General features: G+C 41.4%; 1 protein-coding gene across 2 annotated transcripts in view; it reads left to right on the forward strand.

Moving 5' to 3' along the window:
• LOC134409389 (phosphatidylinositol-binding clathrin assembly protein-like) overlaps nt 1-27,529 on the forward strand; it is a 63,914-nt gene that overhangs the window by 8,917 nt on the left and 27,468 nt on the right. For both annotated transcript variants that reach the window (XM_063142104.1, XM_063142102.1), the window contains exons 2-10: nt 9,147-9,289; nt 12,238-12,313; nt 13,188-13,290; nt 13,959-14,052; nt 14,167-14,278; nt 17,423-17,529; nt 17,977-18,018; nt 24,164-24,249; nt 26,342-26,465. In XM_063142104.1, coding sequence (XP_062998174.1) covers nt 9,147-9,289; nt 12,238-12,313; nt 13,188-13,290; nt 13,959-14,052; nt 14,167-14,278; nt 17,423-17,529; nt 17,977-18,018; nt 24,164-24,249; nt 26,342-26,465 — 887 coding nt within the window. The remainder of the gene's footprint in view (nt 1-9,146; nt 9,290-12,237; nt 12,314-13,187; nt 13,291-13,958; nt 14,053-14,166; nt 14,279-17,422; nt 17,530-17,976; nt 18,019-24,163; nt 24,250-26,341; nt 26,466-27,529) is intronic.

The following is a 27,529-nucleotide window of genomic DNA, read 5'->3' on the forward strand; positions in this document are numbered from 1 at the left end:
CTTGGAGGAAGGGGTGTGCGTGTGTGTATTAAAAATACGTTCTTAACCTGCACCCAAATAATAGGCATTTCAACTAGGAAAAAAGCAGAATGGACTTCTTTGCGCTAGATGACCTTAGGGGCCCAACTAGTTATGTATTTGCAAGGGTATAATAATATATTTTCTTGATAAGAGAACACATAACGCTGATACTGAGATCCTTGTGCACATTATTATTATTATTTATTTATTTATTTATTTATATAGCACCATCAATGTACATGGTGCTGCACAGAGTAAAACAGTAAATAGCAAGACCCTGCCGCATAGGCTTACATTCTAATAAAATCATAATAAAGCAATAAGGAGGGTAAGAGAATGCACCAAACAGGCAGTATAAAAGTCAGAACAAAATCAAGTTTTAAAAGCTTTAGGAAAAAGAAAAGTTTTTAGCTGAGCTTTAAAAGCTGCGATTGAACTTGTAGTTCTCAAATGTTCTGGAAGAGCGTTCCAGGCGTAAGGGGCAGCCGAAGAGAAAGGACGAAGCTGAGCAAGGGAAGTGGAGACCCTTGGGCAGGTGAGAAACATGACATCAGAGGAGCGAAGAGCACGAGTGGGGCAATAGTGTGAGATGAGTGAGGAGAGATAGGAAGGAGCTAGACAGTGAAAAGCTTTGTAGGTCAACAGGAGAAGTTTATATTGGATTCTGAAGTGAATTGGAAGCCAATGAAGAGATTTCAGAAATCTAAGCTGGTTTAAAAGACACATTAGTCAATTGCTAAGCAAACCAGAAAACCAAACCAGGGTTCGAGTTTGGTTTGTTTAGCAGTTGACTAGCTTTTTAAAAAAACATAATTCCCATTTTGCATGTAATGACAAGTCAGGAATCTGCTAAACTGAAACAAAATTCCTGGTTATTCCTTCTTCTACCTGTGTGGGAGAAGGAGAGGGAAGTGCTGGAGCACTCACACTTTGTCTGGGAAGTTTCTCTCTTGTGTACGTAGAGCTAAATCCTGGCTTAGAGTCACGTGTGTGTGTATTATGATGAAATGCCATCATTTAAAGGATGTTAAAGATGGTTCTTTTGAAAGGATCAGTGAAGAATTCAGGCTAGAGATGCAAAGGTGAACTCTTTTGGACAGTTTATTTCTGAGCTTTTTATTGAATTGCAATACTGAGACAAGGTTTGTTCCAACTAAATCCAAACTCTTTCTGACATCTTAGTGTTGGACTCTCAAATTGCACTGCTTCTTCATGGCTCTAGTCATCCTTTGGGAATTCTGCTCGACTTATATTTTGAGAACTGAAACAGGTATACTAGGCTCTCATCTTATTTATTAATTTATTTAAAATATTTCTTGGCCCCCTTTCAGAGCGGAAGCCCTCCCAAGGTGGCTTATGGCAGTAAAATACATAAAACAGTTAAAATGTTAAAAACAATAAAAACATGAACACACTAAAATGGCAATAAAAGCCAATATTAAAACCAGCAATAACAACAATGGCAAACGAGAAGGGCCTCTCTTTCTAATCTTAAATTGTTGGTAGGCTGATATGGTTGAAGGAGGTCTTTCAAGTAACTTGGTCTCAAACAATTTAAGGCTTTAAAGTTCAAAACCAGCAATTGGGCTTGGAAACTCATCGGTATCCAGTGCAGGTGACACAGTATAGGCATTATGTGATCAAATTGCCTCACCCTCAATAATACTCGGTCGGGCGACTGCATTGTGTATGAGTTGAAGTTTCTGAACCATCTTCAAAGGCAGCCCAACTTACAGCACATTACAGTAGTCCAGTGTGGACGTCACTAGTGCATTGCTATCTGAGGCAAGGTCCGTCCTTTCCAGATAGGGTCACAGTTCCTGGACACTGCGGCCACTTGGACTTCCCCAGTTAGCTCCGAGTCCAGGACTGTGCACTTGCTTTTAAAAGTTTCGCAGAAGTTGGCATGTTCCATCAAGGCCAGCAATGCACAATTGGTGGGCCATGGTTGAATCTAGTCCCTGCCCTTTCCCCCCGGTGCTAACCTGACAGCCCTACTTTTAATCTGGCGGGCACAACATGGAATATGAGGATACCCCAAAAGCCTCTTTAGTAGTGCAGAGCCTTTTTAGATATGTTCACTTTGTGTAGAAAAATGTCTGTCTGGTTAGACTTGAGGCCTACTTGCTTCTCATGCTGCTTTTTTTTGGTATATTAGTCACTGCCATCATCACAGAGGCCTTTGAAGTGTCCTCTCTCACAGAGACTGATAGGTTCGAAGTGGCATTTGAGAGCCACACACTGCTTCTGGACCAGTAGGTCTCAAAGGCCATCAAAATGGTATCCTCTCAGTTTTGCAAAGGATGTGGTGCCTTGCAACCACTCCAGTAAAGCAATGTAGTATACCTCTGTGTTGAATGATCTCCAGTATTTCCAGGTAGTCTGAAGTGTTAATAAATGAAGTTGCTACTTAAGTGTCATGCGTGCACAATTTGTGACCTACTAAAACTCCTTGCCAGCCATATAGTGTGTGCTGCCTGTTAGTGCAGTCCCAGGCTGACACCAGGAACAGGAGGTTTATTGTACCCTAGTGAATTGCTGCAAATGTGAACTACATTGGCTTGGAGGGGCATAAGTTGTCCAGGTCTGGTATATGAAGTTATTTTGCCACTAGGCTGCATGGATGATTGAATCTAGATGGATTAATGGAGTTGATTCACTCTTACCTTGCGAAAACTTATTGGTGAGAGCTTTATTCCAGTAGGGATGGGTCTCTCAATTTTCTTTAGGTTAATTCACTGAAAGCAGTAGTTCTGTTAAAACCTGTCCTAGTGTAGAAAGAATATATTTCTACATAACTGTTGAAATCTTGAGTTGTAAGTAGCATTTTAGCACTTTCCCAACTGTTAGAAGCGATCCTGTACACTGGCCATAATTGACTTCAAAGACACAAGAATTCTCAGTTAATGCAGGCTTCAGCCATGGGGCTAAAGGGATGCGCCATGGCAGGAGCCATGCCTAGGGATGCCAGCAAGCATGATTTCACTCAGACAGGGCAGGCAAAGTGTGTCCAACTTTGACAGCTGTGTAAGTTTGCTTGACGACGTTGCTGAATCAAACAAAGGGCTATTCGAACCCATGCAAAGCTCAGCAGCCATTTGCTAGTTGAAAATATAGAAACCAGTTGTAAGTAGGGATGGCCGAACCGCTCGCCACTCCCTCTCTGTTTGTAAATGGCCACCATTTGCACAAAAGGGCTCTTTATGTAAAAGGAGGCGCCGCCATTTTCTGCAAAATGGCAGCTTGGCAGAGCAGTGGGGACTGCCGTGGTTGTCCGAGTTGGCACATGCGGAGTCGGACAAGCACCAGGGTCCACAGACTGGGACCCATTGGGGCTCAATGCTATCATCACTGAGAGGAGGTTTTATGATGGAGTTTCATATTGAGTTTCATATTGTCAGCATATCATACACATTTCTTTGGGTTGCTAAGAATTATTAGTGTGTCTACAGTTTTCAATACCTTTCCCCCCTTAAATTTAAACAATGTAAATGAAGTACATGCATTTTTTGAACTAGTTTTCCAATAAAAGATCTTACATATTGTAACATTTAAATCACATTAAGTACGCTATAATGCTCCCCTCAAATGTTTCAGGTCAAATACTTGCATTGTATTGGGACAAAAAAAATGTCACAGGTACTTTTTTTAAAGCTTTGTTGTTTACTAAATGCAAGTAAATCAAACATGCTAAATTGCACTATACTAAGGACTCAGAACATTTTCCAATGTAAACTAACCTTTACAAATGAACCTAATTTGCATAGGGAAATTTTACCGGTCAAAATTTTCTGGAAAACTCACATCACTACGTAGAGGTCAGTGGAATGAAATGGGAAAACACACTTTTTAAGTCTTGTTTGTTTTTATCCAGTACGGTCTTGCAAAGCACATTTGCAGATTAAGATAGGCAAAGCTAATTCTTCACTAAACACTTGCTGCACCATCCTGCCTTTTAGCTAGCTGCAGAGGAATTTCCTTCAGCAGATTCTGTCTGGGCTCAGCTTCAGCCGAAAGTATGAATTCTTGTAGTTGTGAGCTCCCCAAGTTAAGAGGAAAATCTTTGAGACCGATGACGTGATTGCAGAAGGTCTGTGGTGTGAGAAACACTAAGAGAAACAAAACCTGATAAAGGGAGAAACCTCACAGTAGCCTGTTGAGTTCATGAGTCTTTTCAGTGCATTTGAGACTGGTACAGAAAACAGTATTTTTTTAAGGAATACTGTATTAAAGTGGCTTGTCATTGTGCAGGAGGCTGGATGAAATTATCATTATGATCCTATCATTAAGATGATAGAATCTGGGCAAACATATACTGAATTGTTCTGGTCATTATACGGAAATGCAACTTGTGCTGTTTTGCACCTTTAGACAAATTAAGGGATTTATACAAATCAATATGCTATTGTTACAACTTTTTGGAAGGAAAGGAAAGCCTTCATAATTGTTTTGCAGTTTTGTTCTTTAGTTTGGGGTGTCCAATTTAAATAAAACAATAGTTCCCAAGCTATGGGGCAGTTCTCTCTCTTTCTCCCCCCCTTCACATTAGCATCCTTCCCCATCAGGTAGGTAGATTGAAGGCTCCTGGCAGAGGCTGCTCAGTGGTCTGCACTGAATTTATGGGGGTGACTGCATCCTTACTACCCTATCATGTCAACGTGATTTGGAAACAACAGAGTTCAGACAGAGCTGCTGCTTAGCTTGGAAGGGGATCAGAGATGTCCTGCTCTATTCGTCTTCTGATGTCAGTGTTGGAATTCCTCAGTTTGCTGATCCTTGCATGCAGTAGCAGACCAAATACACAGAATAGCGTGCAAAGCTCATTGCAGATTCACAGATTATATGCATAGGATTGGAAGCCCCAGAAAGGCAGAGAAAGTCTTCAGGAGCAGGGTTGAAGAAAAAGGGAGGAACATTGAAATGAATTCTTCTCACTGGCTTTTTTATTTTTGGCATGGGCTCACATTTATAAATTGATCCCCACGGTTTGGAATGTATGTGTTAAGACGGAAGGAGGAAGGAGAGGCTGATGTTGTGGCAAAATATAGCAGTCATGGATTGTCCTTTGTCTTTTTACAGCCATTGCAGACTTCTAAGCCCTGAAGATAATTCAGTGCTTTGTGCGGACAGTGATAGGGGGACTTTGCGGACCTTGCATTGGGGACTTTGGCCTTTTTATCGGATACTCTGATAAAGAACAGGGATGTTATTACTGGAACTGTTCCCACTCATGTAAACTTGCATCTAATACACATGCATATGAATAACAAAATATTAGAATCTTTTGTGGCGGTGTAGCACACACGTGGCGGATTATGCATTGTGCTAGATCACAGTAGGGAAATTAGCTCTGATAAAGATTAAGCTCAAAAAGTGTCATTCTGTTACCACCAGTGTTTACAAGAAGGGAATAAATTATTATTATACCACACCCAACATTGGAATGGGAGACACTTCCTTTATTATTTCCAATAACAATGTTAGAGAAAGTGGAGGCAAGAACATCAGAACGAAAGAAGTGCCCTGCTGGATCAGACCAAGGGTCCATCTAGTCCAGCACTCTGTTCACACAATGGCCAACCAGCTGTAGGCCAGGGAACAACAAGGCAGGACATGGTGCAACAGCACCCTCGTGCCCATGTTCCCCAGCAACTGGTGCACACAGGCTTACTGCCTCGAATATTGGAGATAGCACACAAGGAATTATAGTTTGCCAATGAGGAGAGAGGGGGGCACTAAAAAATGGTAAAGTAGGCTTTGGAGAACAACTGGAAAAACCACGTTTTAGAGGCACAGGGCTAGCCACATGAGGGGCAAATGAGATAGATTTCGAGCAATGTCAGGGTGGATATATTTACCTGTTTCAGAGGAAGGGAAAGGAGAGGACTTCACTTCCTGGCTATTCACAATCACTTGGAAATTCACCCTGAGCCTGGGCTCCCAATGGTCACCACTGCACAACTGACTATTCACTTCAGTTTAAAAGACCAAAACTGATATAAGCAACAATGGAGGACCAACAGCAGACTAAGCTGTTATGAGGAACCCTTGAGCTCTGCATGGTGTGGAATATAGTTTCAAAAATAGAAGTTAGAATAGAGAGAAGTGGAACATAACTTCTCCTTACACTCAAGGAAAACATGGGGGAAGGCAAGGGAACTGGGGCAAGGAGGCAAGAGACAGGAGTTAGCTTAGTATTGGAGGTGCTTGGCTCAAGTTCCAGCAAAAAAAACCAACCTAGCATGATGCCCTTTGGTCTTAGTTTAGTCACAGCAGGAAAGGTGACACATTGAGCTTAAAGCCAACAGTCCTTCACTGTCATCCCACTTACTTCCACTACAAGGTACAGGCTTCCCTGGATCTCTGAGTGACACACAAAAGCTCATAGTCTAGGTACTGTGGCGTCACGCTCAATGCGGAGATCCCTCAACTGCGGTGGGCGGATAGATGTGGCTGCCATTGAACTTGGGCAGCGGCACTGAAGTAGATGTTGCTTTAATGTAGCAATGAGAACTTTACCCACTGTGAAGCACCGTCTGGATGTACGAGGAAGCAAAGGTTGTGTAAAGAAAAGAGGACAGCTCTGAGTTTGGAAACATGGATTCAGTCCCAAAGGAAGAGATAGCGGCTACATGCAAAATAATAAGGGTACAGGCCGCATGCCAGGCGAAACCTGGGATTATCTTACAGCACTGCTACAGGGTGGGCCTGTTTGCAAGACCAAGGAGGGGAAAATAAGCCACAGTGGCTCATTTCCCCCACTGCACGAGCCAGTCACACGGTGGATTTGCTTAACTACCCTTGTGGCTTGCTGTGCCATGGTTAACAAGCCACCCAGAACCGATGGGCTGTTTTAAGCTTCTGGAACGGCTTGTTAACCACAGCGGCAAACGACCCTCACTGGGTTGGTACAACATGGCAAGCTGTGCTGGTGAGGGTTAATTATGCACAAACCCCCTGGCATGCGACCAGCACGTGCGGCAAGGGAAAATAAGTCACCTTGGCTTATTTTCCTCTCCATGATCGTGCGAACTTGTGTAGTGTCTGTTTACGTTGGGTGAAGACCTCTTCTTAAAGAGGGACTGAACTCAAGGACAGTGCTAGGGTGCATGCAAAGAGTGCAAACGTGAGAAGGGCTTTGGGGGTACTGGAGCCAGGGTTAAACTAAAAAAAAAAACACCCTTGGCCTGAACATGAATCTTCCTTGAGTCTCCTGGTATCTTAATTGAGTTTGATCTGGCTGAATAAGCATGATAAAAAGTCATTCTTGATCGGGACAAACGGAGGTTCACAGAAGAAAAGAAATCAGGTTGTTCTTCCACCTGCTGATTCATGTAGAGTGAGGGCACTGCAGGATTGGACCATATTTCCTGCCAAGGATTTAAGTTGAGAATGGTTGATATAAGCTACGCGTGTGGATTGCTTGACTAGGATGGTGAACCAAGAAGGATTCAGAAGGATTTTCATTTATCCAGACTTCCCATTGTCTATGTACTCACATGAGGGCAACTCCTATTAATTCCATTACAGTAGCGGACACACAGGTCACGAACTTTAAATACATCAGGTGTTGTCATAAGTATCCCTTTGCTCTTAGCCGCCGTGAGTTCCTTACCTGGTGCAGCCTTACCGTAACAATGAATGATATTAGACAAGGAGCTCGGGGTAATGCCAACAAAATACCTGTGTAAAAACTATCAAGGCTGAGCTGCTCAGTAACAAATACTGCAGTTGTAAAAGGTTTTATCTCAGCTGCTCATAGAGCTTTACTCACATTTCATAACTGCTAAGCTTAGTAGGCGATCATTTGAAGGGCATTGATCAGGCTAAGCAACTAGGCAATAAACAACACAGTATTTGGAAAGCGAAGTACTCCTATTAACTTGGTTGAGCTACAATGTGGGTATAATTTTGATAGGAAGAGCACTATAAATTCGTAAAGGTTTAGGTTTTTAAAACGTTTGTAGCTTGTATCGAAAGGACTTGGTCTAGAACGTGAAGCTTTGCATTAGTGCTTAAATTTTACAGAGGGCCAAATAATAATATGCACAATACTGTTATTAAGTGTGTGTGTGTGTGTGTGTGTGTGTGTGTGTGTGTGTTTTAATGATAGGTAAAGTCCATTGTTACTTCACTGGCCTGCCCAGGCTACTTTGTTCATTGACTCTTGCCAACGGACACCAAGAGCTAGGACTCACGTGCACTTGGGTAAATGTTAGGCAGTTCCGCGCTGCTCATGATCCTATTGTAGAAGATTTGTAGCACTTTATTTCTTTGCGTGAGTCTTTCCAGCCTGTGCGACTGCTTTCCATATTAAGAGCTCTCTAATGTTCTGTCACCTTTTGCAAGATCTCCACTTACTATCCGAGGGCCTAGTTTTTATCTGCACTTTGAGATGTAGGAAGGAGCAAACCCTTTCTTTCTCAATACTTCTTGGCCGAATGTGTTGGTTTTACACTGCTGCTTTCTCTAGATAGGACATCCCATTCTGTTGGTGTTTTTTTTTTTTTTAGCTAGAGGATGCATTTATTTTTCTCAAGGCATAGACTTTATGTCCCCTTATTAATGTGGCATGTCCCTCTCCTAAGTGCCTACATGCATGTTTCACACTCTCTTGGGATTATTTGCTATGGCTCTATGGGCCTATTTTTAACCAAAGCATGGATGTCAGAAAAGGTACAGAGCTGAACTTAGCTACAGATTAGAGGAGAGTGGTTTCAGTAAGCTTGCAGCATTATCTTTATCAGTAAAAAGAAGCTAAGTTGTGAGACAAACGAAAGCAACTTGATCATAAAAGATGTGTAATAGGAAGGCAGCTGACTTGTTTTTTGATCGTTTAACAGCTACAAAGTGTCCTCCACTGGAGTGCATATGTATAGTTAAAGAGAAAATGGGTGAAACTTGGAGAAGGTTGGGCGGAGGAGGAGGAAACATACCTGGGAGGAGGAAAAATACCTTGGAGATGCACCAGATTCTGAAGAGGTTTCATAAACACATTTTGCATTTACTTATAACACCTGTAAAATACTTCTGTCTGTCTGAGTGTGTTTGTGGGTGTCCTGTTATTTCTGTTACAATTCCCACATTTATTTTAACAGAAGCATCTTTTTTTGTGTATGTTTTAGATCTAATTCAGTGTACAAATGAGATGAATGTGAATATTCCACAGCTGGCAGACACGCTTTTTGAGAGGACGGCGAACAGTAGCTGGGTAGTAGTCTTCAAAGCTCTAATTACAACGCACCACCTCATGATGTATGGAAATGAGGTAAGGCAGCCGTCATTGGCAATAGAGCAATACATTTCACGGTAGGAAGGGATTCAAATGAAGTGCTGGTGATCTCTGAAATGACAGGGTGATAGAACAGCCCAAAAACCATATCCAGCCTCTGTCTCATTAGAAAGCAAGTAGCTGCCTATAAGACTTAGGGAACATTCCTATGATATATCTGCATTTCCCCTTCCCAAGGCTGTAGACACTGCTACGACATTGGGAGAGGAAATGCGGTGTCTGAGCTTCTCCTCACAGCCGCCACAGAAAGAACTGGGCCAGCTGTTTAGCAAGGTTACAACAGGAACCTTGGATGGCCTCATAGAGATTGAAAACGGGGTGTTCCAGTGGGAGCAGGGAAGGGATGGAGAGAAGAGGCCAGGATATGCAGAATGCTACAGCTTCTCTGTCACCTATCTCCACCCACCCCACTCCAAGGCTGATCTAGATGGTGGGTTTTTGTGGTGGTTTGAGAAGGAGGAATGGAAAGCGAGATTGTCTCGTAGGATTTTCAGAAGCCTCCAAGTTTGGAAGCTTCTGTCTAACAGGCAGCAATCCCATAGGATTGCACCCTAAATTTATCAGTTGCATCCCCTCTTAACACCCTCCCCTAAGCTAGTGAGTGTATTAAACGGATGATGATGATGATGATGATGATTTATCTCAGCCGTTCTCAGCATTAAATACAACCTTAAAAACACAATATTAAAACACAGCATAAATATGCTCCCAACTACAATAAAGGAGCAATACTCTGAGGTGCTGATATAGCTATAATATTGCAGGAGATGCTGGCCAGCCAGAATTTGCCCCCACACTCAGAGGCACAGGAACTCTCATCTGTACCAAGCAATTATAATACCCATGTGTCAGGTATCATTTGGCTCTATTAGAAGTATTCCTGCAGGTGTGTGAAGCAGAATGAGCTTAATACACACCCCATTATTATTGCACAGTCACCTATACACTATTTAGCACAATTGTGTATGAATCATTTCTAGAGGAGTTTGTTCATTCATCCCTGATACCTTGAGATTTTACTCATAGTGGGAGCAGGTACTTGATCTCCTATTCACTCCTCCTCCTCTTATTTTAAGGAGAAGTTAAGAGGCACATGAGAAGAAGATCCCACTTTAATTTGAAAAAACAGGACAGAACTTGTTCTACAGTGGGTTCATTCTTACGGCATCAGGGGAAATCCTGCACTCAAATAAAGTTCAGATCTCTTTAGTAAGGTTGGTAAGTTCTACCAGTTGTGAAGGGAAACTAGGAGGAGTGGGGATGTGAGTGCAACTTGAAAAGTCAGTCTGTATCTCACCGCTCTGCTGGAAGAATCCCAAAGGACACCAAATAAATAGTTCCTTAGTCATATTGCCTTACAGCAAATACGAGCATTGTAGGTAGGGTGTATTTCCCTACATTTCCTTGTTCCTTGTAGGTAAGCATTTTACTTTCATGTCACTGGAAATAGTTGCCGAATCACGTGTGCATTTTTACAACCATGACGTGTTGAGGCCCATGTAAAGCCTTTGTATGAGGACTTCATCAAAAGTTGTAAGCCTGTGGCCGCATTCGGAGGACACTTTGGTGGGAACTCCACCCCACGGACTGAGTGGTGTGGACTTGTAGCAGCACGTTGCTTTAAAGCGTCATGGTAAAAGTTGTCCGTGTGGTGGAGTTCTCCTGCTGCGTGGGGTAGTCTGCTCTTCTGGCTCCCCTCTCCACCCTCCCCATTGAATAGTGGCGCTGGTTCCTGCTTACCATATTGGAGCGCCACCATTTCATGGGAAGGGGAGGGTCAAAAGATGCGATGCGCCTGTCACCCTAACAAGCGCTGCCGCCACACTTCCCTGGAGAATGAATCCATCCGTCGAAGGAAGAAAGCAACGGCCTCGACGAATGGATCCATTTTGCAATGAGGCGCCACTGCTTGTTGCTAGGACGACGGCGCACACATCTGTTGCCGGCACTGCCATTGCCACAGGGAGAAAAAAGGGCACCTGGATCACTCCTCAGAGGAAAAGTGATACATCCGCCCCTTCCTCCTTTAGCACGGCTGAAGCAATCTGCAGCAGGATGGACTATCGGCTGCTGCTGTAGCGCTTCCCCGAAGGGGATTATTTCCTGTGCTGATAGAAGCGCGCTGGGCAAGAGTGGCCGAGGTTTCGGCCGCTTTTGCCTGGCGACTTTGTAGGTATGGGGAATGGGAAAACTCCACGGAGCCCGCCACAAGACATGCAACTCAACGGTTGTGCAGGAAGTCTCCTCTGCACAGTGTTGATATTCTGCATGGAGTGTTTTCCAAAAACACGCCACCATTGCGTGGACTTTCTCCGCCAGACAACACGTTTCTCAACGTGGTGTAAAAACTCCACTGTGGAGTTCTAAAACCACCGTTGAGAAACATGTTGTCTGAACTGAGTCAAATGTCTAAGAAATTCTGCTGCCATTTCGTTTTTCACCACACCAGACTTTGTAAAACAGGGTGACTTCAGACTCTGGCCAGGTCTTCACCTTGAGTCACATCATTATGATCCCATCATGGTACTCTTGCACATTTATACCTCGTAGGGCACGCAATGCCATTTGTTGCAGTATTTTTGATAATGTGGAATAGAAAGCAGGAAATAATGTGATGGAAACAGTATATGGAATGTGCAATGTGCCCCAACGGTTATCAGTGCATTTCAATACTTCTATAAAGAAGCCTCTGTTACCTATTATATGCTGTTGCATAACTCAGTTCCATGTTTTTGCTCTTGGGCAATGACTGCAAAGTAATACCTATTTGTAGATCTAATTTGCTTGCCTTATATTGTTTCTTTTCTTGATCAGCTTATAAGTCACAGAGTTGCTCGGAAATTACCTTCTCTAATATGGTTATGTCTATGGGGTGAGGAAAGGTTTTTTGAAGTAATCTCAAATTTGATTCTTTTCACCCACAGCGCTTTATCCAATACTTGGCATCTCGAAATACATTGTTTAATCTCAACAACTATCTGGATAAAAGTGCAATGCAGGGTAAGGATCTTCTTCTTCTTCTTCTTCTTCTTCTTCTTCTGGGCAGAAGGAATGTTCAGAATTCAACCATAATAAATGAGTCTGTTAAGCCAGTCCGCATTGTGTTGAAGTTGCCGTGCTCTTTAATTTGTTGATGTACTAAGGCAGGGTGGGCAACTTGTGGCCCTCCAGATGTTTTGGCCTGCACCTCCCATCAGCCCCAGACAACATTGCCAATGGTGAGGGGAGTTGTAGGCCAAAACATCTGCAAGGCCACATTGCCCACCCCTGTGCTAATGAATTATTGTGTTTGCATTCAGATGTAGACTGCATTTTCACTCATCAGAACTGGTAGACTTGTAGGTTTTGTCCAACATATGTATGTTTGGAAGTCCATCCCGCTGAATTAAATGTCATGGGGTATTAAACCAGTTTTTTTTAAAATTAAATTAAATTAAATTAAAATGGATAAAATTTCAATCCAATGTTTTTTAAAAACATGTTTTTTAAAAAACATTGGATTGAAATTTTATCCATTTTAATTAAATGCCTTTGGTATTTTATCAGCTGGCCTTATCAGTTAATTGGAGATCTGCTAAATAAATATTCTTCGAAGCCACGTCAACTTATTTTCAAGTGAAAACCGCGAGAAAGCCTCTGGTGGCTTTTATTAATTTAATTAGGCAGTATTGTCATTTAAAGAAACCTCACCTAATTTTTAATGCCAAGAGGCATGGTGGTTATGCTACTAGCTTCAAATGGGTGTAATAATGGAAAATATGGGAAAGTGGCCCCCAGGGAACTGGAATTAGTTTGGAGCACAATTCACATCGAATAAAAAAGTGATAAGAGCATCACAAGAATGCCAAAATGATTTTCTAAAATGTATTTCCAGGCTACGATATGTCTACCTTCATCAGACGATACAGCAGATACTTGAATGAAAAAGCACTTTCTTATAGACTTGTAGCAGTTGATTTCACCAAAATGAAAAGAGGGTAAGCATTCCACATGTTTGCATACTGTTCTATTCTAATGGCTGGATGGCCTGTCAGAATGTTTGGTTGAACCAAAGTATCAGAATAGAGTTCAGTCTTAAGGAAATGTGCAGCAAGGAAGGCAAAAAATAAAATAAACAAATCCACATTTGAATGTGAAATTTCAAATACCTTGTTCTGTTAATTTGAAACCACATAATGTGCTTGGTGTCATTGTACCTGCTGCAACATATTAGTAGAAGCTAAAACCTTAACAACGGAACTGAATAAGCTAATGCACAGATTTGAAAAATACTTTTCTATGCATATTAAATAAAGTTCTATTGATTTCAATGGGTTTAATTCTCACTCCCATGCAAGTGTGCAGAGGACTACGGCCTTCGTTTGCTCTAATCCAGGAGTGGGCAACATGTGGTCCCCACAGCCTCCTAGTGTGACTCTTGCCACCCCCTGAAATTCAGAATTTTTAAAAATGCAAAAAACAAAGGGCTACTGGAACTGCATAGCAGGTCCAGATGCCATTTTTTTTATCCTGTACTTCCTGTTTTTGGCACCCGTGGTGTGCGTGTGTGTGTGTGCTTGGCAAAACTGCCCTCCCCTCCTCTAGACAATAGTGCTGCGCTCTATGCTTGTATACTTCTGGTTTATTTTCCATTGTGTCTTTGAAGGATTGATGGTGTGATGAGGACAATGAATACTGAGAAACTTCTGAAAACCCTTCCAATTATCCAGAATCAACTTGATGCACTTCTTGATTTTGATGTAAGCTCTGGAGTTGCCCTCTGTTGCTATAATCCACTGAGGGGGGAAGAACTATGTTGTGATTCCAGCTCCCTGCCGCTTTAACAACTAAAGATCTCTCTGCTTTCTACACAGGCAAACCCAAATGAGCTAACGAATGGTGTAATCAATGCTGCCTTCATGCTCCTCTTTAAAGATTCCATTAGGCTTTTTGCAGCCTATAATGAGGGGATTATTAACCTGTTAGGTATGTGAAACGATAAATGAAAATTGGTTGAACATTTACAAAGTGGAGACATATGTAAATATGTGGATGTGGTTTTGTGTGTAATATCTTCTGTGTCCATTCCCCCTTCACTTCCTCATACTCTCTCCTGTTTGTTTGTTCTCCTTCCCACCCCAATCATTCTCTCTCCCTCTCCCCCCCATTCACACGCGCATGCACACACACCCTAACTGTTGACCAACACTTTAACAGTCCTGCCTCCTAGTGTGCCAGAAATATTTTTTAAAATTATTTTTACACTACTGGCCAGCTGGAATGTTCTTAAACATTCCAGAACAATTCAGCAGCTAAGCCAATGTCCAGGAGAGACACATTTCGATTGACTAGAATAGATAGCTGCAGAAACTGCATTGTCTCTCCTGTCTTTTCTTTTGTTGACTTTACCTGATGGGGTGGGGATAAATAGGCAAAGACACTTCTTGAAAACTACCAACATGTTCTCTGTTTTAGTATTGTACTCCGTTTGTGACTATAGTAAGTTCCTAAAATATTATCCAGAAGTAGTTTTGACTTAACAAAGATATATCAATAGATAAAACTCATATGCAATGACAATAGTAGATATGTATGCTCAGAAAGTGCTTTACATCTATTTTCATTATGTTTAGTGAAATTCAAGCTTAGGTAGCTTCACACAGTAAAGTTCTGATTGTTTGGAAGATATGGATACTTGGTTGTTAATGCAATTTGTTTGCCTTGTTCGTTGGGTTCTTACAGTATTTTAAACCCAAACACTTCAGAATCTCCTAAGCCTGTTTTGAAAGTCACAGTAACAGTAGTTAACTTAGATATTTGTGTTCATCCAAAGCTGTGAGAGTACCTTTATAGTTGATCTTCAGTGATCCATTAGGCATTGCTGTACAGCCCCAGTTTCTGTCAGCGAGGCTATGATGAAGCCTCTTTGGGGATAAGCTAGACTAATACTGGTGGATTCATTTCTTGATCTTGGCTGCAACTGCTCCAAGTAAAGTGTAAAGCAGCTATTGACATCTTCAAAGGGTAAACGTTAAGCAATTGAATTAATGGAAATGGAAGATCCTTGCTTACAAATTTTCCATTGTGTTGAGTCAGGAGGACAATGCCGTCTTCTGTTTTTAATGGTCTGCTAAATGCTACTCCTCCTAAACTGTCCAGAGAACATTAGCTATTGGGCAGAATAGAAATACAATAAATAAATACAGGTTTTTGAAATAATCAAAAGCTGCTTAAACGTATGCATTTAATATTTATGTCTAGACTTATACCCTCTTTTTGGACAGTGTCCCAAAGTGTACATTGGTATGATCAAGCTGTTAATCTTTTATTATGCCACTATTAGTAATTTGTAGGCTAAAAGGAGTAAAACCTTAACTTCTGTAAAGCTTTCCGCTTGCAGGCAATTTGGTCACCTATAGGGAAATTTTACTTGTTCTAGATGACCAGGTAAGTGACTGCTTACAAACCTGAAAAACTGATTCAGTTGGTTGGAAGCTCATGGCTCTGATTTTGGATCTACTACCAGCCTGACCATAAATACATTGTATTGAAATCCTTGGAACTTAAGTAGAACTTGCTTCTGCATACATTTGTATTAGAATTTCAGCATAAAGTACATGCTCATCTAAAAAACCCCAACCACCTACTGATTCAAGGAAGTGAGCTGTGTTTAAACTAGGGTGACCATATGAAAAGGAGGACAGGGCTCCTGTATCTTTTACAGTTGCATAGAAAAGGGAATTTTCTGAGAGAATACCTGAGAGAGCGCCTTCTCCCTTACCAACCTGCCCGGTCACTGAGGTCATCTGAGGGCCTGCTCCTGGTGGTTCCACCTAGATCCATCCTCCGATTGGAATCCACCAGGGGAAGAGCCTTCAGCGTGGTGGCACCCCTCCTGTGGAATTCCCTGCCTCTGGAGGTCAGACAGGCTCCAACCTTGTACTCCTTTCAGCGCCTCCTGAAAACATCTTTATTCCAAGAAGCCTTTCTTTAACATGCAGCCTTGGATTTCTGTGTTGTTGTTTTTTGCTTCTTTTTAAATTTTGTTTTAACTGTTTTATTCTGTTTTTATTTTCATTTTACCTTGTACACCGCTCCGAATTTTTTTCATTGAGGAGCGGTATATAAATATTCTAAATAAAATAAATAAATAAATAAATAAATAATTTCAGCAGGTGCTATTTGTATATATGGAGAACCTGGTGAAATTCCCTCTTCATCACAACAGTTAAAGCTGCAAGAGCTATACTAGAGTAACCGGATTTAAAAGAGGGCAGCTTTAACTGTTGTGATGAAGAGGAAATTTCACCAGGTTCCCCATATATACAAATGACACCTGCTGAAATTTCCTTTTCAGTACAACTATTAAAGATACAGGAGCCTGGTTCTCCTTTTTATATGGTCACCCTATTTAAACAATCATAAGGCAGCTGAAATTGGGCCTTATTTGCCTTAGAATATTTGGTTTGATTCAGAGATCCTACTACTACAGGTGATTGTTTTGGATACAGTACACAGATAGTATACAGGTACCGAGGCAGAGAGCCATTATCTGTTGACAGCATGGGCACGTAGCAGACCACCTCCCAATCTGCACAGGTTCTTACGACTATTATGCAGAATCCAACATCTTTACTCTCTAGGCCATCTCTCTTTCTCCCTGCACACAGCAGTAGTCTGCATTTGTTAGACCATATGATTGCTTTTAAGATTTTAACATTTTTTATGTCTGTAAACTCTAGAAAATGTTGGTATGACAGAAAGAATTCAGCATTAAACTTTTTTGAAAACAGTGAGCAAACTTGTTCATCTACTAGTGACTGAACACATTTGTTTCTTGAAAACAATGTTATGTCTTGCTTTCTTAAAATCCTAAAGGTTGATTGGGCTTGCAGATGGCGAAACTTTAAAATGTAACGTGGAAATTTCAGGTTTATGGACATCCAGCAAGTCTTTGTCGATTTAAGAAGTAAAACATATTATCAGAAATACTGGACTTTTTTTTAACCTGACATAAACTCTAAGTGTAAACTATTAGTCTTTCTTGCAGTTATTTTTCCAACACTCAATTTTTAAAATATTATGTTACAGTCTTTTATTTACAAATGTTTTTCCCCCCTTATGCTTCAGAAAAGTATTTTGATATGAAGAAGAACCAGTGCAAAGAAGGTCTGGATATTTACAAAAAGTTCTTAGCCCGAATGACCAAATTGTCAGAATTTCTCAAAGTAGCAGAGGTAAATAAAACCCAATAGCATCAGCAGTATTTCATTTAGCTCTCTGTACTGGTACAGTAATAAGTGCATATGGTAGCAATTCTCCCTCAGAATTTCCTGCAATTATAGGTGTTATGTGATTGTTGAACGTATACGTCACCTAAACTGTGTACATTTAAAGGGATATTTTGAAAGCCGAATTTCTATTGTCTGTTTTAAACAAAGTTTTTTTTAATATTAAAAAAGTATTTCTTGAATGTGCCTTTTCCAAATAGTGTCAAAGTTCTCACTGCTTAAGGGAGATCTTGCAGAATCTCCATATGAAATTCAGCTTAAAAGTGGCATTTAGAGTTGTACCAGTTCAGAAAGCTCTCCATGTACTATGTAGACATTCAGATCCACAGTTTTTTCTTTTCATTGCCACTGCATGTAGTAATGTACATTTTTTTCCCTTTTCTGTGAACCCAGCAAGTTGGAATTGATCAGGGTGACATTCCAGATCTTACTCAGGTCAGTGTACATTTCATATTAATTTAACCCAAGTCCTTTGTCCCTTTGTGATTTTTAACTGTTAGTATTCCATTCTATACATTCTGAGAAGCCATTATCTTCCATATATGTCATATATGGAAATACATGTCATTTTTCCTGTGACCTGTTTTGTTTGCATAAGTAGTGTGTTTGATCAATGACAAGTTTTTTAAAGTAGTCTTTTATTTTTCCCTGGGCTGTTCTGGAGAATATTATTATTAAAGACTTTGGGGGATTTATTTTTTAAAACACACACAACACAACAACAAAATCCCCCACCCCTGAAATGCATCGCCTAGAGAAGAGAAGATTGAGGGGAGACATGATAGCACTCTTCAAATACTTAAAAGGTTGTCACGCAGAGGAGGGCCAGGATCTCTTCTCGATCCTCCCAGAGTGCAGGACATGGAATAACAGGCTCAAATTAAAGGAAGCCAGATTCCAGCTGGACATCAGGAAAAACTTCCTGATTGTTAGAGTAGTACAACAATGGAATCAGTTACCTAGGGAGGTTGTGGGCTCTCCCACACTGGAGGCCTTTAAGAGGCAGCTGGACAACCATCTGTCAGGGATGCTTTAGGGTGGATTCCTGCTATTCTATGATTCTATGTGAAGACATAAGAGAATTCCTCTTTCATTCAAATAACGATCATTTCCCCAAGTTTAATCAGCCAGGTTACGAAGGACTGTAACACCTTCTTTCACATGCTCAATACGGCTTGTTTCTCAAACATTTTCCCACTATCACCTCCGCCCTTAGAGAGGGACTACAGTTCAGTGGTGGAGCACATGCAAAAAGTTACAGGTTCAATCCCTGGTTTCTCCAGTTTAAAAAGTCCAGATAGCTGGTGATGGAAAAGACCTCTGCCTGAGAGAGCTACCACCAGTTTGAGTAGATGGTAATGGACTAGATGGATACAATGAACAAACAAACGAGGACCTTGTACATTAATTGCCAAGCTGTATTAATGCTAGAAATTCCTGCGATTATAGCTGGATACTAGGTACACATTTATAAAAGTCCTTGTTTGTTTGAATTCAGCTCGTGAGGGTTCCTCCTGTGTATTTGTGTTCTAGATGGATACAAGGCAGTTTCCTATGTCATAAAGGGATTTTACTTGGGTTATGGGGTGGGAATCAGCTGTTCAAAGAAGAACTCATAAGTGGATACATCTGAAGTTGTTCTTAAGATCCTACTTAATTTGTGTTGTACCCCGCCTCGATCCAGAGGGAGAGGCGGGTAACAAACAAACAAATATATTATTATCATTATCATTATCATTATTATTATTATTATTATTATTATTATTATTATTATTGGTTTTGAAAACTATATACAATTCTGTGCCATTTGCTGGTGCTGATACATTGGGCCCAGTATACCAAAGTGCATTTACAGCCATAAAGGTTTGGAGAGGGCCAGGAGTTCAGTAGCAGAGCGCAAGTTTTGCACAGAGCAGGTGGAATACAGGTGCAAAGCAGGTGCGAAACAGAGCAGGTGATCAGTCCCCAGGAATCTCCACTTAAAGATCTTGTTAAAAAGGCCAATGAAGGATGTGAGATATTGGAGACAATACTGGGATGGATGAATAGATAGATAGATAGATATTAGTCTGGCGTAAGACAGCTTTGTATGTTTATATGAATTGATACATCTAGAACAGCAAAATAGAGTCAACAATCTTTCGTGCTAGCCAGCACAGAATTCTAAAAATTCATGTGTTGCAGATATTATACCATTCTGTAAATGCCTCTGTAGATCCCTGTAATTTGTGTTGAGATAGATAGATAGATAGATAGATAGATAGATAGATAGATAGATCAGTGTTCTTGCACAGTTTCATCCTCTTCTGTTTCATTTCTTGCCCCACATGTGCTTAGCCTCCTATACCCACTGGTCCACATCACCCTTTCTGACCCCGTCATATCACCGCTTCTCCACAGCTGCTTAGCTCTCTTCATTCTCTGCCTGACTCACCCAGAGGGACCAGGCAGCCCTCTCCACCTGCATATTGCGCTGTCAAAAGCTCAGGCTCCTTGTCTGTGCTGCAGGATTGGGGTTCTGTGGTAGTTCTTGGGCAGGCACGTCACCAGGGTAGTTCTCCTTTTGAGATGTTTTTGTTTTCCCTTTGGGGGCACATTTAGTGAAAGCTGAGGTTCTTGATCCCAGTATTAACCCCCCAGTGAAATCATTCCTTAAGATTTGTGCATACATTGAACCTTAACCCAGACAAACTGGGACCAGTTGCATGGTAGGACTGGGATGTTGGTCTGTTGCCTCATGTGACTAATGCAGGATATGGGAGGGAAAGAAGAATGTCGACTTTAAAGCAAAATGTGGATAAAGAACAGAAAAAATACAAGTGTTTGGGCAACCTTCAATGGATTTGATCCAGGTTAAGCGCAGCTCATTAAGTGCAATTTTTAAAGAATTCAAGGAGGTGCTGAATTAATGCTGTATTGGCTCTCTTTCAAGCCGTTAACACGGCACCTCATGTGAATCAAGGCTGCAGTGGTGTACGTGACAGGAACCTTAATTAATACAATGTCTAATGCCTTTGGAACAGGTTTGCAAAGTAGAATTCTGTGAGCGCTTATCAGTATACCTCTTGGCTTATCAGTATTCTCATTCACCCAAAACTCATCCTCCTTTGAGTTCGTAATGTATCAGTGTATTGCCTGTTGTCTCTTAATTTTGGGGTTAAGTGTGCTTTCCCCCCTTAGGAAGTGTGACTGGAGTATGTTAAACATTGAAATCTAGTGTATACCTTCAACTGTGACGTCATCTATCTGTTTTGCTGACTATAAAATATGCCTTTCAAATCTTTCCTCCTTGTTTGCTTTGTTCATCACAAGTACAGACTAGTATCATGGCGTACTAGGATTTCTGCTATTGACTTAAAAGCCTCGGTGAGGTCTCAGTAATCTATTGTTGCTATATTATTTCTGCCTTTGACATATTCCTGAGAAGCCTAGCTTAAGACTTCCCCCCTTCTTGTTTCTTTAACATTAACTAGTTAAAGTACTTTGAAGGGATTAATTGGGAAGTGTTAACAATTCATAACTTCAGCCTTCTCTTATGCCTAAATACACCAGTTGCTGGGGAACATGGGTAGGAGGGTGCTGTTCCTCATCAACTGCTGGTTGGCCACTGTGTGAACAGAGTGCTAGACTAGATGGGCCCTGGGTCTGATCCATCATGGGTCCTCTTACGTTATGTTCTTATGAGCACCTTTATTCATTTTTATTCTTAACTCCATTATCTTGCCCTTTCTTCAAGGAAGTCACATTGGCTTTCATGGAATTCTTTCATTTTATCCTCCCAACAACACGGTGAGGTAGGGATTACTTGGTGTGGTGGCTTTAATCTATGGACAGAAGCAGAAAAGTCCAAACCAGCTCCACTGAGTTAAGGCGGATAATATTTTAACTACCTCACATACATTGACAGTAAGAAGCTTTTAAAACTTGATGTTGTGCAGACTTCTACTGTTACTTTCTACTGTTAGTTTTTCCCTACCCTGTGCCTGCTTACCCTACCCTGTACCTGTTTGCATTCTCTTCCCCTCCTTATTGTTTTACTATGATTTTATTAGATTGTAAGCCTATGCGGCAGGGTCTTGCTATTTACTGTTTTACTCTGTACAGCACCATGTACATTGATGGTGCTATATAAATAATAATAATAATAATAATAATAATAATAATAATAATAATAATAGAAAAAGCAAGTGTAAGGCATTACGTACAGGCTTGGTTTCCCCCCGTATTTTTCTTTTGTACTTCTTTCTTACTTCATTTACCTCTTTGCTCCTATATTCAGAGTTAGTGTGAACTTGACAACTCAGTTGCTTGTCTTGACTGTACTTCTAATGCTTATCAAAGCTTAGAGATCAAAATAAGGTTGTTGTTTTTTGGTTTTCTTTTACCTTGAGTGCTAAGTTTGATCCCATGCTCGAAGCTTGGCAGACCTTCAGAGCCCCCTGGCCCCAGAACATAAAATGGGTAATCAAAGTAGCCAAATTTCTCTGGAAAATATCTGCATGTGCCATATTTTGGGTGAATGTAATACCTATACGTATGAAAGGGCACATCCTGTAAAATGAGATGCCAGCCAGAGAGCTTGTTGCAAATCGAACATTTTTTTAAATGAATTTGATATTCTGTTGCTTTGCACATCATATCTTCTGATTCTTTTGTCGTTTCCTCTGCTGTAGAAGTTAACCATGAGCCGATGATTCTTTTTTTTACAAATAAATGTTAGCAACATTTAATTGAGGAATAGATTCTAACGTAGTAAATGGAAAATGTCGCTATGGGATTGGCTCTTGATTGAGCCTGGCTTTTTCAGATGTTCTACTTCCAGGGGACCCTTTTCTCAGCATCGTGTTTGAGGATACATGTCCCAGAACTTCTCTGTCTAGCAGAAGTTTCTGGGGTTCACATGGCGAGCTGAGCAGCCCATGTCAGGCCCATGTGAGCCCTAACACACCGCCAAGCCTTAACAGTTCCATTTGCCATGGTGAATGTAGTGCTGCCTTCTGGTGAGCATGACGAATGGCCAGCCTTCCTCCCAAGATGGCTCCTGCCACCTCCCTAGCCCCTAAGTTGGGAGGAAGGCTGGATGTCTTTTGGCAGTTGTGTGGCCCCTTGAGGGTCTGGACCATGAAGGGCTGAACCAAAAAATAAAAATGCCCCGCAGCTCTTTCCTGCTCTAGGGGAGCGTTGAACACTGCCACTTGAAGGCACCTGGCCCAGCATTCTTCCAACTGGCCCTTCTGTTGGAAAAGGCTACTGGGTGGGTGAGTGTTGGGGGCTGCTCTGTGAAGGCGCTTGGGGCGCCTGGAAGCAACATGACCTGCTACCCTCCTGCTGGAGGAAGTGGGAGCTGGTGACTACAATGGTTGGGTTGGCCAACAAGGCCAGTCAAAAGCGATACTTTCTGCAAGAAAGCCAGTGTGGTGCAATGGCTAGAGTGTTGCACTGGCAGTTAGGCGATCCAGGTTCTAGTCCCCACGCAGCCATAGAAGCTTGCTGGATGACTTTGGGCCAGTCACAGAGCCCAACCTTAGGGTGACCCTATGAAAAGGAGGACAGGGCTCCTGTATCTTAAACAGTCGCATAGAAAAGGGAGTTTCAGCATGTGTTATTTGTATATATGGAGAACCTGGTGAAATTCCCTCTTCATCACAACAGTTAAAGCTGCAGGAGCTATACTAGAGTGACCAGATTTAAAAGAGGGCAGGGTACCAGCAGCAGCTTTAACTGTCATGATGAAGAGGGAATTTCACCAGGTTCCCCATATATACAAATGACACCTGCTGAAATTTCCTTTTCAATACAACTATTAAAGATACAGGAACCCTGTCCTCCTTTTCATAGGGTCACCCTACCCAACCTTCCTCACAGGGTTGTTGTGAGGATAAAATGGAGAGGAGGAAGATTATGTATGCCGCAAAAAGGCAGGACGTAAATGTAATAAATAAATAAAAATGGGCTCAGTAGCAAGTGAGCACAAAATTCATGGAACTTTGTATGCCAAGACTGATTTTCCTCGTTCCTGAAAACTACTCATCTGGAAGATGGGGACAGAAATGATTAGCACATCCTCTGTCTACAATAAGAAGGCACTAAGGGAAGGTCCGTGTAGCTCAGTGGCCGAGAAATGCTTTGCATGCAGAAGGTGCCAGGCTGAATCTTTGACATCGCCCGTTAAAAAGGATCATGCAGAAGGTGATTATGAACGACCTCTGAGATCTGGAGATTTGCTGCCACTGAGAGTAAGCGATGCTAGATTAGGTGGACCGGTAATGTGACCTGATATATACTGCAGCACCTTACGCTGCTAGTATTTGCTTGCATGAATGTAAGGCCACGTTTGGCATCTTTCTCCCCGTGGCTTTCGGGAGAGGCAGCAGCTGCTAAATTGTGGTGGGAAGCAGAGATGGAGGCTTTGAGGCCATTATTCTCCCTCTCTTTGTGAGCATCTTGCTTTCAGATCTTAGATTAGAAGTGATCTCTTTGGCAATCAGAGTAGAAAAATGTAAAAAAAACCAAAACCAAAACACCACACACATGCACGGTTTATCCTCCAACATACATTTGATGAGAATTTTAACTTTAGGCTCCCAGCAGTCTGCTTGAAGCCCTGGAACAACACCTGGCTTCTCTGGAAGGGAAGAAGACAAAGGAAGTTTCGGCTGCCAGCAGGTAATTGGCAGGTTGATCTCCATCTGACTGTTGATTCGTGTCGTATTAGAGTGCAGGATGTTTCCCGTTTCTTTTATAGCCCTGCGTTTCCTTATTTTGACCAAACACCTTTATTAATTTTATTTATTTATTTATTGCCCGCCTTTCTGTCAAATTATGTCACTCAAGTCAGCTAGCAACGTACTATTCTTCTTGAATAGTACCGTATTTCTTCGATTCTAAGACGCCATCGATTGTAAGACGCACACTAATTTCAGTACCACCAACAGAAAAAAAAGCTCTGATTCTAAGAAATAATAAACGCACCAGCGATTCTAAGATGCACCCTGTTTTTAGAGACGTTTATATGGGGGGAAAAGTGTGTCTTAGAATCGAAGAAATACGGTAAGATGCTCTAACCCTAACTCTGCCCCGTCCAAATGGCAGGTGGAAATGGTGTCACTGCCGAAGAGGGTGATGTCTCCAAGCACTAACGCTAAACAGACTATAAAAACCTGAATGGAAGATGTACTGAATTGCAGAATTAGCCACAGCCCCAAAGCATCCACGGCTCTCATCTGCCATTAGGGGAGGGGAGCCATGGGGTGGAAATGCTGGTGTGGAAAAAGGAATGCCCCACCTCATCTCCTCTCCCCCCAAATCCTTCGGGATATCCTCAAAGAATCGCCGCTTGAATTCAAGTTTGCACTTGAATTAATATCTACCTGCTAAGATGGCCATGGCTGTGCACACGACCATCTAGATAGCTGTGACACATGGGTAATTGCCCCCCTTTTTGAGGTCTCTCCCATTATTTGGAGACATTTTAAATATCTTTATTTGGGTTGATTTTAAGTGACCAGACAAGCACAGCAGTGAAGAACCTCTTTTGGTCTGGGGGGATGGGGGGGGGATTGTCCGGCAGTCTGGCAGTCCGAGTCATGTCAGGGCGAGTTTCCAACAGAAGCTCTGTCTGACCCAGTTGTGAACATTTTCTTTGACATGAAACTTTATTTTTATTGCCACGCTGAGTACTTCACAGGGTGAATAATAATCAATGTTTTTTTAAAAAAAAAATCAATGATTTTTTTAAAATTTAAATCGGATTTTTTTATTTAAATCAGATTTTTTTTAATAAAATGTTTTTTGAGGAAAAATCTATCTAAAGATAGTTTTCTATTTAAGATACATTATAGTCCAAAGGTTATTCATCATGAAATAAGGATTAGTATTTAATTATGTAACATGAGGCTGTATATTCATGCAGTGTTTAAATTTTTGGGTAAATGAATTCCATTAATCCATTCACCATGTCATGCTCTTCCAGTGGTTTCTGTAGGATCATTGGGCAATTTTTCTATCTAGAAGATATTATCACAGATGCTTGGTTTTACAGTTCTCAAAACTGAATTTATGTCTGCAGAGGTCACAATCCCAATCCCATTGTTCTTTTGCAAATTATTGTACAGAGAATCAACCCCATACCTCTTAAGTGCTAAGATTAAAAAAATCAATGAATAGAGTGCACTTTTTGGGGGGTGGGGGAAGTCACATGATTAAATTGAGTCTTTCTTAGTAGTGATTTAAATTGTGATTTAAATCAAATCCACCCTGGTACTTCATGTTATGGGACAGCACGCAGATGTTGCAAATAAATAAATAAATAAATAACCAATTTCTTCTTTTGCCCGCCGCCCAATAATTGTCTAGTTTTTTGGGGCTTATGAATAAGTCCAGTGAGCGCTGCAAACATACATGCTGTGAGATAACAGGTTTTCCCACACGTAGAACTCGATCCTGTGCACGTTCACTTGGATTTAAGCCCCTCTCCATTCAGTGGGACTTCTTCCCAGGTAAGCGTGCATAGGATTGGAAACGTGTTCATTTTTATTTATTTCATTAATTGCATTTCTGTACCACCCAATATCTGAAGCTCTCTGGGCAGCTAATGCCCTCTCCTATCTTATCTGCATTGATTTGGACAAGTTTAAATTGTGTGGTTTGAATTCCGTGCATCTCCCCTTTCCTAAGAAAATATCTAGGGGATTCTTGAGGCTTTCTTCAGGCTGAAAGACTTTTAAGTGTGAGTGTCTTTGTTTTCTAATAATTTCAGAGCTAGCACTCTGTCCAGTGCAGTTTCCACACTCGCCAACACAGGCATGTCCTTCAGTAAAATGGACGAAAGAGAGAAACAACAGGCGCTGGAGGAAGAGCAAGCGAGGCTACAAGCACTGAAGGTACTAAAATGAGGTGTTTTCTTTGCATATGAGCAGTCTAAAAGTTGTTGTTGTTGTTATTATTATTATTATTATATTTATTTGTATCCCGCCTTTTGCCCAATACTGGGCTCAAGGCGGCCTTACAAAATTTAAAACATATGCATTTAAAAACCTATGAAAAGAAACATACAAAAGTTAAAAAATATATTAAATATATTACAATATTAAAGCATTAAACATTTAAAATGCATGACAATTTTAAAAGTCCTTAGCGTAGACGGAGGCCCAGATTATTCACCAAAGGCCTGCTGGAACAAAGAAGTTTTTGCCTGCTTCCAAAAGCCCATCAAGGAGGGAGCCAGTCTAGCTTCCCTGGGAAGAGAGTTCCAGAGCACTGGAGCAGCCACCGAGAAGGCCCTCTCCCATGTTCCCACCAAGTACACATGTGAAGATGGTGGGACTGAAAGAAGGGCTTCCCCAGAAGATCTCAAAGCATGGGCAGGCTCATAAGGGAGAATAGGGTCTTTCCGATAACCTGGACCTGAGCCATAAAATGTAGAAGCTGAACTGGCAGCAATCCCTGAAAGAAGGAATTTAGTTTTTACCATTATACATGGTTGTGCTGGTACAAGCACTGCGGTTTTGCTTTGTAGTTTTGAAGTTTGTGGATTGTATCTTCAAGAGATAAGTTATAATGTGTGTTTGACAAGGTTCTCAGAATTGCTGCGATCCTTGACATTATGTTGTAGCTTTAGTCTTCGCTTCCACCCATGGCATAGAATCTGTTTCATTGCATGTTATAAAGTTTGGATGTACGGAGTCTAGTCAAAGTGAATCACTTTCAGATCCCACTGATTTCAGCGGGGAATGAGTCGCTCGATCTTCACTGGAAATCAGTCTTTACCTTTGGCTGGGTCAAAACCGTCAAGTGAAGTCATGATTAAGCCAGTTCCACCGATTTAAATGGAAAAGAGTTAAGCAAGGGCATTTTGCTGGATTGCCCAGCAATAAACTATAGAATGGGGATGTGGGTTAATTTCTGCAAGGTGGTTAAGTTTCAGTTCCAGTATATTTTGCTTCTC

Source organism: Elgaria multicarinata, chromosome 15, assembly GCF_023053635.1.
Source record: "Elgaria multicarinata webbii isolate HBS135686 ecotype San Diego chromosome 15, rElgMul1.1.pri, whole genome shotgun sequence".
In the NCBI taxonomy this organism is placed as follows: Eukaryota; Metazoa; Chordata; class Lepidosauria; order Squamata; family Anguidae; genus Elgaria; species Elgaria multicarinata.